The following is a 15,060-nucleotide window of genomic DNA, read 5'->3' as shown; positions in this document are numbered from 1 at the left end:
AAAATATATAATTTTCATTAATAAAATTTAGTTTTTGAGTTTTTCGAGTTCAAGCTAGAGTAGTTCGAATTTTTAACGAGACGAGTTCAAGTATAAATTTTGGTACTCGATTGAGTTGAAGTTCAAGTATATATTATACAAATCGAATATGTACTTTCGGCCTGAGGATTATAGTGTACGAAAAAAATTATTCATATTTTTAAAATAATAAAATATATACTATTAAGTATTAACTAAATATAATAAGTTTTATATTAATTTTAAAAAAATAAAAAAATAAAAAAATAATATATTTTAGTTAATTAAATAATAATTTAGGGATAAACAACATTGTACACTGTTCATTATTAGAAATAAGATATTAATAATGAAATCTATTTCAAAATAAATAAATTAATATTTGCTAGCAAAAAAAAAAACCTAAATTAGGGAATGGTGGTCAGTCTTTCAATCAATCGTAAAATCTGAGCTCAAAATTTGCTTTGCTTGGAGAAAAATGTCAGCCATGAGCTGTTCTTACTCTTCCGCCAGTGTTTTCTTCTCTCTTAATAGTTTATCCAGAAGGCGGCAACCGTCGATTCTCTCTTTTTCAATTTCACCGCCGGCAGAATCTGAACAGAAATTTTCATTTTCAGCTCTCCAGTTATGGACACGGAACCGCCTCCCTATATTCACTTACTGCAGCACGCCGTCTTCTTCTACCTCAGCTTTCGACCTCTCCCCTCCCCCAATTGACCAAGACCTTCTGGTAATTACCTCTAACTCGTGCACTAACTGGTGTCTGTTTTCGTTTTGTTGTTTAAAGAAATAATGAATGGGTTTTCTTTCTTGTAAGTAATCTTTACCCTGTGAGGTAATTCGAGGCTATTTCTTGGATAAATTAACATAATCCTTTTTTTGCTGACCTTACTTGGGACTCTGTAAATGATATGATTATACACCATCAACTGCAAAGGAACATAATCCTTTTGTAAGAAAGAAAACTTAGGCTCTTGTTTCCTGTGAACAACATTTAGGCATATTCATGATTTATGAAACTATTAAAGGTGTCATCTTTCTTGTTTATTCTGTTGTTTAATATTTTGTAGGTAATATTATGCACTTAAAATTCATTGGCTAGGTCTCCATTCCACACAGGAAACTGTAACTGTGGCTGGGGCAAAACTATCGGATGACGGAATAGTCGAAACATTCAATAATGACGATGAGGCACTAGAAGCATCTGAAAATGGTGTTGTGGTATGTGATCATCTTAAAGTCTAGGTTTATTGTAATTTGAGTGTTTCAGTTTAGTACTATGTGCTTAACATTATCATTTTGTTTTATATGAATGAAAATTTATCTCGAACTTGAATAAAGCGGTTGAGATCCCATGTACTTAATTTACTGTTGACTAGCAAAGAAGCTTGGCTTTATACTCACTTACATGAAGGAAAAAACAGTTTGGATTTTATTTTTATACAAAAAATAGATATATAAAAATAATAATTATAATAAACGGGTGGGATTTAACTTGTTTTAACTGTTATGGTTATTAGCCAAGGCTTAATGTTGACCGTATTGAGGGAGAGATTATCTTGGGAGGGCAACACTTTTTCTGTTCTTATATTTCATCTCATGGAGTCTTGGAAAGTTGATCTGATATACCAATAGCTGGATATCAAGCCTAAGTTTTGAATTTGGAGTTTATGATTTTGGGTGGGTGCCTGGGTGGTAAATTTTCTCATGGCTACCTAAAGAAAACATTTTCATGTAAATTCATGAATTTTTACATGTAAGAATATAAGGAGAAAAAAATATTCTTTAGCATATAGTAGTTGCGCTCTAAACCTGGCTGCCCTTCTTACCTTGCTTAGCTGAATGAATGCATGGATAGCATTTAGGTCTATGGTCCTAGATCACCTTAATGGAATTGCAAATATCTAACATTTTCTGTTATTTGGAGCATTGCAGGTAGTGGATCTTTCACATTATGGTCGGATAAGGGGTAAGACTTCATTTCATACTACCTATTAGTAACACACATAATCTTGTCTGTTTGGGCCTATTAGCTACTCTTTTCCTCCCTTACCATTCTTTTTCTTCTGCCTGCTTATTTCTGGTTGATATTAATGTAATTTGTACCATCTTCATTCTCATGTAATAATGTATCAAAAGATTTCAAGAAGATTTTTAGGGTTTCCATAGATTTTGAGAGAGAGATGAGATATAGAATCCTAGGAAGATCAAAAGATGAGACTTGAGAGATATCTGAGAATATTGGAAAATGAAAAAAAATGCTTTTGAACCTTTTTGTAAACTGGAATCTTGCCTCACTCATAAAAGGGTGAGACTGAAACCTGGAATTGCTACTTCGAGTTCGAGGTGGTGTCATTTCTCCTATTTAGATTCTAAACATTTTTAGTTTGAGTGTAAAATTATAGTTTTGGGAAAAGTGTAGAGCATATTTGGCTGTTTTCATCGATTGTTCTTTTACAACATGGTGCAAGGAAATAGTCCAGTTATATTGGAGCGCTGGAACCCAAATACTTGAACTTTGAAAGCAAGATTTCCATTTTGGGAAGAATTCATGTGTATATTTGGTACTTACGTCACAGTATAACTGAGTATATGATATTTCTTTGTGATTTTATTAATTTATAAACTAAAGTTTAGGTAGAATCAAGAAATATATGCTTCCTTGGGTACATTCCAGTCTTGTTTAGTCTTAACTTCTGCATCTTAATCTTCAAATTAATGCTTGAAAATTATGATACCCTTGGTGCTTTGAGTTTTTAAATGTCCTGGCATAATGCATACATTTTTTTCCTATTCATGTAGATTCTAGGTTTCATACATATCCTATGGAGGTTAATTCCCCTAGAGCTTTAATCATTTGACTTTGTTTCTGTTCTGTCAATTGTTTGTTAAATTGAAGTGAAGTTAGTGGAGAGGATCGTATTCAGTTTCTCCACAATCAGAGTACCGCAGATTTTGAATCTCTTCATGAAGGACAGGTTAGTAATGAGAATGGGTGTTTCACATTTATTTTCTAGTTTGCATCTCTTGTACATAATAGATGAATAACGTATGTCTCATATTTGTAGGGATGCGATACTGTTTTTGTGACACCTACAGCTAGAACAATTGATCTTGTCCATGCATGGGTTATGGTAATCAGCACAATTAATTCTTATTTCTTAGCTTCATATATCAGCATTAATTTGTACTTTTATGGTAGACCTTTTTTTTTTTCTGAATCAAAGGTTCCATGCAGAAAAATGCAGTTACATTGGTAGTTTCACCTGTGACTAACCAAAGTCTCATTCAGATGCTGGGAAAGTATGTATACCGACTTACATATACACATGTCTTTCTATTCCGCAAGTTGTAAATTCATCAGTTATAGCCCTTTCACTGTGCTTTTTAATCTGTAGGTATATATTTTCTGCTGACAAGGTAGAAATTCAGGATATAACCAAGCAAACATGTTTGTTCGCCTTGGTTGGACCTAAGACTAACCAGGTATGAAGTCCTTTGTGTTATAAAAAAAACTTTATTTTCTCAATTGCATTGTCATTTTATTCCAATTATGGTGTTTATCAGGTTATGGAAGAATTAAATCTTGGAGACCTTATTGGACAACCATATGGAACACATTCACACTATACTGTAAGAATTTAATCGGTTTCAAATTTAGCATTTGAGGCTTGTATTGTAGACAGTGTAGTGCCCAATGGCCCTTTCTAAAAGTCATACATCTCAAATTTGCAGGTGAATGGGATGCCAATTACGGTTTCTGTGGGAAATCCGATTTCTGAAGAAGGATTCTCTCTGTTGACAATACCTGGTGCTGCTGAGTCAGTGTGGAAAACTCTTCTCAGCCTGGGTTCAGTTCCAATGGGTACCAACGCATTCGAAAGACTGAGGATTTCCCAAGGTCTTCAATTTCTTAAGCTGAAAAATAGAATAATCTAAAATATTTGTTCTTCGTTTATAGCTTTTATTTATTTACATGTATGTGCAGGACGGCCAGAACCTGGTAAAGAGCTAACAAATGAATATAATGTTCTAGAGGCTCATTTGTGGAATGCGGTTTCTCTAAACAAAGGTTGGTTGTAGTTAGGCACCAAAATGCTTGTTCAGATTTATGGTTTTTGATTATTAATGTGATGAAATATGTTTGATTCAGGTTGCTACAAGGGACAGGAAACCATAGCGAGACTCGTAACATATGATGGGATCAAACAAAGACTTTGGGGACTTAGTCTGTCATCTCCAGTGGAGCCTGGCTCTGCCATTACAGTTGACGGCAAGAAGGTTTGTGACAAAATTCCAAAAATTTATACAAGCGAAAAGAATTTGATCATTTATTATACAATTTGAAGGTTGGAAAAGTGACTAGCTATGCAAAGGGAAGAAAGAAATCAGAGCATTTTGGATTAGGTTATATAAAAAGACAAGGAGCTTCTGAAGGAGATACTGTTGTGGTTGGAGATAACATTCTGGCAACAGTTGTGGAAGTTCCTTTTCTTGCGAAGCAACGCCATCCGCCGCCAACCTCAAAGCGAACAACATCGCAATAATGAATATTTAGATCAGTTGTCGGATTGCTGCTTCTGTACTTCATTCATTTCATTCTCCTTAAATTGAACTGATGATATGATAAATTGTGACTATGACTAAGTGGAAGAAAATTGTGATGTTTCAATTTGAGAAAAAAATTTATTACTCCTTAATTGTGAGGTTATAAGTTTGAAAATATCATTAGATTTGTCAACTTTGTCAACTGATATGAAAGATTCAAATGGGATCAATATTTAATGACAAATTAAATTGTTTGTTTTATTTTAGGAAGTTATACTAAATTACTAACTCCATTGAATCCTTAACTTTTGATCAATTAGGCAGCCAGTTTTATTTATATTTATTTTTATAAATAATCTAAAATGACAACTCAAAATCTTCTTATATTTTATTTATTAATAATATACATATTTGGCTATATATATTATACTCATATATTTTAATAACATAATTTAAAATATAGACTTTAGGAGTGAAATTTAACATAAACAGGTTAGAAAAGAAATGACAGATTTTGGGTTTATTTTCCAATTTTTAAAAAAATATAGTTTATAAATATTAAAAATAATAAAAATTGTTTAAACAAAACAATTACAGTTACGTTTATTTCGTAAATTTTCGCAAAATAATTAACTCTCAATTTAAATTGATTTTAGTTTAAATTGATTTTAGTTGAAAAGAATAATCCACATATTTGAATATGGTAAGCTTCCTAGTCAAATCTGCTACTAAAAATGGTGTTTTTCAATATATTAGTAATTAGTTAAAGGGTTTTACTAACATAAGAATAAGAATGATGGGATTCCTGCAATTTCTCAAATCCAGTTAAAAGAAATTCAAGCAGATGGAAAGATGGATAATCTTTCAGTCTGTCTCTCAATTATTCAAGAACATAGAATTTAATAAAGATAAACAAGTAAGACATAAATATGATATTATATCTCCCAAATAACAATTAGCTAGAAAAAGAGATTGAGTTCTTCAATGGATATCATAACATCAAAATAGATAAATAGAAAAGAGATTGATTGAATCATCATCATCATCATCATCTTCAAAATCATCTTAAGCAGTGAGTTCTTCCTCCTTGTGAGTCTCAATAACAAGGTCACTAGTAGGATAAGCAACACAAGTCAAAACCCAACCTTCACTTATCTGATCATCATCAAGAAAACTTCCATCACTCTGATCAGTTTCACCAGATTTCACTTTACCCGCACACGAAGAACACGACCCCGCCCTGCACGAGTAAGGAAGGTCAATCCCTTCTTCCTCTGCATGGTCCAATATGTAAACGTCGTCCGGGCAGTTAAACTCAACCTCTCCGCTGGGTGTTATCAGCTTCACCTTGTATGTCGCCATAGCAGTAACCCTACCTCCTCTGCTAGCCGATGACTTCAAGCCGAACAGAGTCTGGTTGTTGCTTCCACCGGAAATCAACTGCAAGCTGCTGCTCGCCGGAACTTGTCTCCGGAGGAAGGAAGTGCTGACAATGGAACTGGCTGACAGTGCAGATGTAGCAGCAGCCATTATTGTTAACTTAGAATAATCTAGAGAGAGAAAGAGAGACTGGTTATGGGTTTTAGGGTGTTGAGAAGTGAGCAGGGGAAGAAGAAGGAGTTTAAAGGAGTGGTAAGGGAAGAAAGATAGGGAGGCCTATCCTCCACGTGTCAATTTCTCATTGCTCTCATTATCAAGTTATCATCCTTTAAGACCCATTGGATAATAATAATAATAATAATAATAATAATAATATATTCTCTCTCTTCCAAGAGTTTGTGGTCGTTAATTTTTTATCATCACAAACTAGGGCGTGAGCCAAACACGATTCATAAATATTTAATTTTTAGGAGGACGTGAAATTTAATTATAAACTTACAAATTATATCATTCATATAAATATAAATATAAATATAAATATAAATATAAATATAAATGATAGAGAGCGCGACTAGGAGACTGTCGGGAGAGCAATGGTCAACGTGGCCGGACAGGTGGAATTAATAAATAAATAAAAATATAATAATAATTAAAACACGTTTATAGAATATTCTCTCCTCTTATTAATTAATTTCTCTCTATCTCTACAAATTAATTTATCTCATTTATCCATGTTTTCACGATTATTATTTTACTTTATTTGATATTTATTATATCTCATTTACATTTAGCGGTTAAAATAACTTAATAATTTACAACAAACTCTCACATTAAATATTTTAATAATATGTTTAAATAAATTATAAATCCTAAATCCTAAATACTAAATTTTAAATTCTAAACCCTAATTAATATCACTGATTAGTTGAATTATGAATCTATCTCTTTTATTTTTATTTTATTTTTTTGACTTTTCAATTCATTTATTTATCAAATATTTTTTATTTATTTTTTATGCCTATTTTTTTCTATTATTTTATAGAATAGAAATTATTTAATAAGAAGAGAGATAAAATAATTAATAATAGGAGAAAGAATATTCTACCTGTCAACCCACATAGGCACGCTATCTCAAGTTGTGCTCTCTATCATTTTTCTTATATAATATATTCTATTATATTCCGAAAATTTAGTATCGATATTTAGAACGCTGAGTCTCGCTTCTATTTTGGAGTGTAATTAATTCTTGTAGGTTGTTAAACACATAACCCGTAAATTTACTCAACAAATTTAACCAAATTTGCCGTCTGACTCGAATCTAGGACCTCAAAAGCACTAGGACCCGAGATATTCAATTCCTTTTCAATAAGAGGATTGGTATCAATATTAGACTGTTAATATTGAATAATATTAAAATTTAATTAAATTTTAATTTAATTTTTAAAATTTATATTACTATAATTAAATTGGATGAAAAAATATATATTTTTAAAGAAAAGTCGCAAATATGTTAAAAAAAGTAAATAAAATTATTAAAATCGGTTGCTTCATCGACATTTTGCTTAAAAGTTCATAATGACATAATTATTTTGAAGTAATATATATGTTTAAATTTATAAATATTATTTATATATTCTAGAATATACTGAAATTTTGAAAATCTTATATATTTATCGATAATTTCAGTATCATTACCATACCTTATGATTTTATTCGATTTACCAAAAAATCCATCATTTTCGGTTTAGGGTAAGATATTTTCGATATATCAAAAATATTGATAATCTTCCCACACCTAGACATCATGTGACAGAAATATCATTAGCGATCAACTACTAGTCAAACCAGAGAAAATCAGCCACAAACATGAGAATTTTGATCGAAAACCTAAACAATAATTTTTCAATCAAAAGAAAATTAAAAGGTCCATTGGGAAAAATTGAACATCTCCTGGCTAATATATATGACCATGACAAATACATGAGGATTACTCTTTAAGTATCAACACATTAATCTTTTTCCCTAAGCCACCAATTGGATTTTTGATTTCGAACCAACGAACGAACTCCATTCAAAAAGGTGAGCAAAAAAGAAATGTATAATAAATAAATGACCGAGTTTATATAAAGTTAATTTCCACTGAATATATAGATAGACTTACAGCTACCTTTCTCTCCATGGAGAAGAAAAAGGCTACTCTTTCCATCATATCTATATGCCAATGCCATCTCAATGTCAAGAATTATATCTCAATCGCACTTGATGTTCCTATAGATCCTTCTCACGAACAAATTGGATCCCAAAAATCCAACAGCTCCTGCAAGATTAAACGCATCATTTACCTATATAGTTTATGAAAATCCAAAGGAAACAACAACAAATAGTACTACTGATCAACTTATTAGAAAAAAAGGAAAGATAACTCACCACAGAGAATTCCCAAACCTAGGCAAAACATAAGAGTGTATCCAAAATAGAAACTGGTCTGGAAGAACCCCGACATCTTAGTCTTCACATGATAGTAATAGATTGAGTACAAATAGACATAGACGGCTGTGGATGCAGCAGAGAAGAACGAAGTCCATTGCCAATGATAGTTCTCAGCATTCAGTAAGAAATACGTCCCCACTATCGTTACACAAACAGTTACAATCACTAGGATAACAAAAACCAGCAGCATAAACCCGTACACATAGTAAACCTGTCAAACCAACAACAACAAAAACAAAAAAGAGGTAAAAATATGAATGTATCTTAATTAAAGAAGCCAGATGAAGGGATTTACCTTGTAATTCCAAAAGGATGTGAAAACAAAATACATCTCAATGAATATGCTTCCAAAAGGAAGAAGTCCTCCCATCAAAGAAACTACAGACGGTGTGAGGTACCACTTCTTCTCTGGGATTGGACGAGGTATTGTCTTCACACGACAAGGGTTGTTTGGAGCACCACTCCAGTTTCTTCCCACAACAGTCCCAAGCAACACCAAAGGCAATGAGATAAAAGCCCAAATGACAAAAACAACAACCATTGTCCCAAAAGGTATAGCTGCTAGCGACCCGTAGAATATGGCAATTGTATTCAAAATAAAGCCAATTCCAAAGCACATAAAAGGAAAAAGTGATGCCGTGAGTATCATTCCTTTAATCCAATATTTACCTGGAAAATAGAAGAGATGTGATGGGGGTTAGCAGAACTTTTTAAAAACTAGTCAAGTGTCAAAAGGATAAGAAAGCAATAATACATCATTGGAAAATAGAGTTGGTATGTAAACTCATACCCCCACTTCGTGAGTACATTCCCCCACTAACGTAGCCTGAAATGAATGATGTAAATGCATAACATACGATGAAAGTGGTCACAATTGATCCCCTCCTGAAAAAAAAAAGATAAGCAGCATGTCATGTTACAAATTATAACAAAGTGACAATGTTATGATGCTAAGATAAATGATACAATGGCTAAAGCTTACTGAATAAACAATTCAGAAAGAAATGTAAATGGAACAGTGGAACCATGAAAACAATCATTCAAAATCAGAGCGAAGCAAAAAGGCAACCAGGTACCCATATCATATGTGCAACAACAATGAAATGAGGTCCAATCATAACTTCTTGACCTATTGCAACTGTTGCTTAGAGCTTGTTTGATGTATCCAATTTTATTTTTTTTAAATACCATATGTAAAAATGGATTATTTGGGTTAAATGACTCAAATATTCTTGAATTTAATATTTTAAAATGTTATAAGAAACAAATTAAGGGTATTATTTGGATAAGGGGTTATTTGGATTAACCCTTCATCAAACAACGCATTAGAGTACAAACAAAACAACATACTTCAAGGATACCATTAAATTGTTGTTTAACATACCCAATATAGAGCATGCCAACTATTGCAAATAAAATGACAAGAAGGATAAGTAGCGCCAACTGAGCTCCTGTTCCAACAACAGCCGAAAGCAGAGCCAAGCTCCGAGTAGGACGAAAAACATCACCATGGATAAGCTTCCATCCAGACTCTTCATTTGCATCCCTTTCCTGAGCAGCAGGTTAGGAACAAATAAACTAAAGTACATATAAAATTAAACAACATTTGCATTTCCCTAGATTTTATTACCAGTGTCTCTAGATCATCATCTTCCCGAGCATATTTTGCATAGTCATTTCGTAGAGTCCGCATAAGGATCATTGAAACCAAGCCAGTAAGGAAGATAACCATCATGAATGAATTAAAAATAGAAAACCAATGGATCTGCATCAAAGAATCAAAGGAGAATCTGAGATGTTATTAAGAAAGGCAATTAATTAATTGAAAACTCCAACATAAAATATACACTAACTATTAGAACTCAAAATCAACCAGCAATGCAGCAGGCACTGGATTACCTGATGCTCAAAGAAAGGATAGTCCAAGTAAACATCAAAACGACGGCCAAAAGTGACGTTTGTAGGAATCCATTTTACAGAATATGTCAGTTCCAGTTTCTTTCCAACTTCGAGTGAACTCTGGCTATCTTGAGTAAGATTCACATGAATAATCTGACAAAAGAAACACCGAAACAATTAACAAAACAATAAAACATATTCTAAATCTGCATAGTTTAAAATTCACAAACCTGATCCTTATTGTATTGAATAACAATATTCTTATGTGTGTAAAGAACATGCTTGCGAAGATCACTATTCTTGTCGGAACGCAGCTCACCAACAAAACCTTTAACATTAATGGAATGATATGATAAGCGAAGATGAATTATTAATCATCCGACAACCTACATAAAGGAACTCAAAATAAAGTAAATCATACCCCATAATGGAAGATCGTCTGCTCTTTCATTTGGGCAATCCCATGAAATAAGAAAATGAAGATTCAGATAAGAACATGAATATCATCTGCCGTAAAACAATGCTAAATCATTGAATCAAAAACTACATGAAATACAAGCAAGGAATTGACACATAATTTGGAATTCTGCAGAAGTGTAAGAGTTTGTGTGCCTGTGTTTCTGTGAATCAAAGTGAGTTGACTTCACAGAAAAATGGATGGGTGCACCTGCTTGGCTTAGAATTGAAAGATAGTTGATATTTTTAAATCCTCAGTCCCAATCAAAATAATGTCTGATTAGTGTAATGGAGAAGAAAACCAAGCCAACCTCTTGTTTCCTTAGTTTTCTGTTTGCTTAGCTCTTTTCAGCTTCATGATATTGAGTAATAGAGAAGGAGATGCCTGTAAAGTCCAGCATACAACTTACCTATAAAGAATTCAAACCAATAGCTACTCTCAATAGCATCCTTAAACTGTTTCACCTTCCCTTCTTCAAGCTCAAATTGACAAATAGCCTCCTTGTCTATGTTTTCTGTCCAGACAAGGAAAGTAATAGCACCTTTAGCATCTAAGAGTTATATAAAACCCCCAAATTCATAAAAGTAAACGAACATACTTTGGAACTTTATCTCAATCAAACTATCAATAAGCTCATTTCCACCAAGAACCTCCCCAAGGCCACCCCATTTATGTGCTGCATTACCAGAAGGATGACAAAATGGAAGGCTGTGATAATTGTAAGTTTCTTGCGGATTATTGTAAGGCCCAACCTTGTTTACCCAAAGGGTGACATGATCACCCTCTTGATACTGCAATAGAATGTAGCAAAGCAAATAAACTTTCTATTATATGATTCTTAGAAGCAACTTCTCAACAACATAGATCTAGTTTGCATGCTGCAATGGTATTTTTAGGCCACATAATAATCAGACAACAAGATAAGTTGTGATATTGTTTTTAAGTTAAAATTTGCATATATAAAATTGTCGTAAACTGTTCATACATAAGATACAGTGATGGGATGGTTGAAATTAAAGGACTGGTGTTTAGATGAACTAATCTTCATCTGTTAGTAAAGTAAGATTGCATTAGATGATGGGATGCTAGCATGGGAGAATAATGAAGAAAAATTGACAGGTCAAACAGGGGGAAACAAAGACCTCAACCAACAAAGTCTCAACAGCTGCAAAACAAAAGTTACATTCATTTTCTTGTACTTGATGAAGTCAGAGCAATAGATTTTTGCAGCTCGTAATCTTGATAATCCAACATTGAGTGCAGTAGGAAATAAAAGAAAATGTAACACAACACAAGACACAAAATGAGCTTCATGGCTTTAGTAGTAGAAAGTAAAATTCAATTTAAGAGCCACAACACTAAAACCATGCATTTGCATAGCTAGATATATGCCTTGCAGTTCAGTAGCAAGAAATGATAATAATAACCAAATTCTAAGAAATAAACAACACATAGATGTTAGTGGTGAAAATATTAGGTTTATGGTTGAACACATCATTATAAGTTTCAGTCAATTGATACTTTTATTGTTTATACCTTCTCTTGTTGCCTATTACAGTACACATTAGAATCTCTCATGTAATCATCTGACACATTGATGAAGTTCCCTTGATAATTTAACAGGGTATTAGTTCTCTAGGTTATAAACCTAGGGTTATTACTTTTATGTCCCGTCAATACTAAATTTCTGGTTTCTTCATTTTAGATTCAGCTCTCATTGCTTTTAAGCACTCGTAGTTGTTTATGTTAGAAATTATACTTACAGATTAGTCCAGCCAATTATACCTAGACTATTTTCAGACAAAGAACAAAAAAGACCATCCTTCTTGAGAAGTGGACAAAAAATATTGTTACCATGGATGATCTGGTCATTTAAAGGTAGCAGAAAGTGACTTGATTTATGTGCTTACATAAATGAAGCTAACAAATTCTGTAATTGTATATATATACATATAATAAAACAACAAAAAAACAATAATATGAAGGTTTAAAATGGAACAGAAGGTAAATTAGATTACTATTCTTCAATGAAGTATAGTAAGATAAGAGTATTTGCACCTACCAGCATCACAGAGGGTATTAAATAAACATGTAAATGATGTTAAGGTCAAAGTCTATACAAATTGGAAAATACTTGCACAGATCACAGAAAAACTTGGTCAAGAAAACATGATATTTGTTTGCTTTTGTGCTTTTACTACTGTCCAAATACAGAGCATGATCACTAGACAAACATACATTTCAGAACTTCTGCATGTACAAATCCTTAGCGTATGTATAAGGAACCAAGACCACAACACAACCTACATAACATGGAGGCATACCAGTACCACGTCCAGAATGGTCTAAATTAGGCAACCGCCAAAATCAAATCACAATACCTAACAAGAAATGGAAAGCGACAGGTACACTAGATCTGAAGAAACAGAAACGGAAATATAATCTACATATGACAAGATCTAGGAGTTAATCATTGAATTGAAACGTTAGATAGAGCTGGAGAAGTGTAGAAAGGCTAATGTACCCTGTGATCAGACTCTGAAGTGAGCGCCGGCGAGACGAGGATGGCGATGAGCGCGAGTGAGAGGAAAGATCGGGCGATGGAAAGCATTGGAAAACTCCGGCGAGAGAGATCCAGTGGGTGGTGAATCAAGAGAATGCTTTAGGGAGGGACCGGAATTTATTGCAGTTTAATGCTTTCTCCAGCCTGATTTCTTCTTCACTTCATTCATGCTACAGAGATGATATGAGCGTCAAAATGAAGATCTACTAGTGTAAGCCCTTTTTTTCTTTTCTCTTTTTTTTTTTTTTTATTTATATACAAAATGTTTTATTAAATTTTATTTATACAATTGTCAATTATCAAGTTGGTCTTAAAAAACTTTTTTATATTTTTTTATTAATATTTTGAATTTCAGACAACGTATATTATGTTTAATTCCCTTTTCTATCTTAGTGACAAAAAAAAAAAAAATGAATATCCCAACTTTTGTGAGGTCCTGAGTTTGAGCTTGTCAAACGACAAGTTTCGCTCGTCTAGTCAACCTCTTTGAAGTCCTGGATTTGAGACGATAAATTTCGTTCGTCTAGTTAATTTGTTGAGTACGTTTTCGGGAGTCAACCTCTTTGAAGTCCTGGGTTTGAACCCATCAGATCGGTAAATTTTGTTCGTTTGGTTAATTGGTTGAGTATGTTTACGGGCTATTTGGTTAACCCGCAGAGATTACTTGCACTTCGAATGAAAAGGGGACCGGCGTTCTAAAAAAATAAATAAATAAACTTTGTATGTTTGTTAATTTACATGTTTTGTAATTCTTTTGGAAGTGAACCAAAGGTTTAATTAATTGTTGATTAAAGAATAATCAAATAAATTTTATTTGTTTTGAATTCAATTTATTATATTAATTGTCCAATGGTTTCCCAAAAAAATTAAAACATATATTTGGTTTTACAGCTTCCATTAAAAGGCCATATATAGTTTCAGAATTTTTTGGCTTGAACCTAATCTCTTAGGTTTTCAAGGTAAATCTTGTATAGTCAAGATGATTACAAGCAATTTATTTACATGGTTAGCTAATCAAGCCCTAAACTCTAAATTTATTCAGGTAGTTTAACTGGAAAAATGTCTTACTTAATAAATTATATATTGTAGATTCGATTCTCACTAAAAAAAACACTACGATTAAATGAGGTCTTGACTGTGGGGACATGATAGTCACTCCGACATTAGTTGTCTTGTTCACCAACATTTTTGTCTATTTTAAATAACCTTTATGCCTAATAATAAAATTAGGTATGATGCTCAATCTCAAATAATAAAATATAGACAAATTCCAAATCTTGCAAAATTTGGGTTGTTTGGTGTCAACAATTAGGACTAGTCAAATCCTAATACATTATCCCTACTATAACTGTTTTGGAAATCATTTAGACAAAGAAAACAACTGAATATTTTACAATAAGATGAGGCCCATGATAATATTAAAAATTAACTTATTCAGTTAGCACATAATAGATAAAATATATTATATACACCCATCAAAGAGGTCCATTATAAGTAACTTAGACATCTTGGTATTAAGTCATGTTCAATTGATTTGAAGTTGTGATCATGTGATGTTAACATGTGTATAGTTCCTTACAATTAACTGGATGTTTATACTTTTAGCAAAAATATAAAATATTATACTTAATGAAAAAAATAATTAAAATGTTTGAAGACAGGTAGAGAATTAATTATAATAAAATTATGTTGTTATATATTTTAA

At 32.5% G+C, this 15,060-nt stretch overlaps 3 protein-coding genes across 3 annotated transcripts; 1 reads left to right on the top strand and 2 right to left on the bottom strand.

The window, feature by feature from the left end:
- The first annotated feature begins 431 nt into the window (after nt 1-431).
- LOC124940432 (putative transferase At1g60990, chloroplastic) lies at nt 432-4,746 on the top strand. The gene is made up of 12 exons (XM_047480950.1): nt 432-748; nt 1,138-1,239; nt 1,954-1,987; nt 2,923-2,996; nt 3,087-3,152; nt 3,257-3,321; nt 3,417-3,504; nt 3,586-3,651; nt 3,754-3,919; nt 4,007-4,090; nt 4,172-4,299; nt 4,368-4,746. The coding sequence occupies exons 1-12, from the start codon at nt 497-499 to the stop codon at nt 4,563-4,565; spliced, it is 1,323 nt and encodes a 440-aa protein (XP_047336906.1). The 5' UTR covers nt 432-496; the 3' UTR covers nt 4,566-4,746.
- A 737-nt stretch (nt 4,747-5,483) lies between these two features.
- On the bottom strand, nt 5,484-6,174 carry LOC124937533 (ferredoxin-A). Its single transcript, XM_047477808.1, has one exon. The coding sequence runs from the start codon at nt 6,094-6,096 to the stop codon at nt 5,632-5,634; it is 465 nt and encodes a 154-aa protein (XP_047333764.1). The 5' UTR covers nt 6,097-6,174; the 3' UTR covers nt 5,484-5,631.
- A 1,655-nt stretch (nt 6,175-7,829) lies between these two features.
- On the bottom strand, nt 7,830-13,554 carry LOC124937441 (transmembrane 9 superfamily member 1-like). The gene is made up of 12 exons (XM_047477705.1): nt 13,317-13,554; nt 11,391-11,583; nt 11,202-11,306; nt 10,757-10,774; nt 10,566-10,663; nt 10,336-10,488; nt 10,067-10,201; nt 9,821-9,987; nt 9,227-9,321; nt 8,732-9,105; nt 8,374-8,647; nt 7,830-8,263 (listed from the first exon to the last, which is right to left on the bottom strand). Exons 1-12 carry the CDS (start codon nt 13,401-13,403, stop codon nt 8,196-8,198), a joined length of 1,767 nt encoding a protein of 588 aa, XP_047333661.1. The 5' UTR covers nt 13,404-13,554; the 3' UTR covers nt 7,830-8,195.
- Between the last annotated feature and the right edge of the window lie 1,506 nt (nt 13,555-15,060).

Source organism: Impatiens glandulifera, chromosome 5 (genome assembly GCF_907164915.1).
Source record: "Impatiens glandulifera chromosome 5, dImpGla2.1, whole genome shotgun sequence".
NCBI lineage: Eukaryota > Viridiplantae > Streptophyta > Magnoliopsida > Ericales > Balsaminaceae > Impatiens > Impatiens glandulifera.
This window is presented reverse-complemented; position numbering and strand designations above follow the sequence as displayed.

Bases quoted from the DNA above. Each gene is read 5' to 3' on its own strand.
- LOC124940432 (XM_047480950.1), top strand. From the start codon at position 497: ATGTCAGCCATGAGCTGTTCTTACTCTTCCGCCAGTGTTTTCTTCTCT. The intron at 3,153-3,256 runs GTAATCAGCACA...GGTTCCATGCAG, and splicing joins TTGTCCATGCATGGGTTATG to AAAAATGCAGTTACATTGGT. The intron at 4,091-4,171 runs GTTGGTTGTAGT...TGTTTGATTCAG, and splicing joins TGCGGTTTCTCTAAACAAAG to GTTGCTACAAGGGACAGGAA.
- LOC124937533 (XM_047477808.1), bottom strand. From the start codon at position 6,096: ATGGCTGCTGCTACATCTGCACTGTCAGCCAGTTCCATTGTCAGCACT.
- LOC124937441 (XM_047477705.1), bottom strand. From the start codon at position 13,403: ATGCTTTCCATCGCCCGATCTTTCCTCTCACTCGCGCTCATCGCCATC. The intron at 10,489-10,565 runs GTTTGTGAATTT...TTCTTTTGTCAG, and splicing joins TTCAATACAATAAGGATCAG to ATTATTCATGTGAATCTTAC. The intron at 9,322-9,820 runs GTATGTTAAACA...TTTTTTTTTCAG, and splicing joins GTTGGCATGCTCTATATTGG to GAGGGGATCAATTGTGACCA.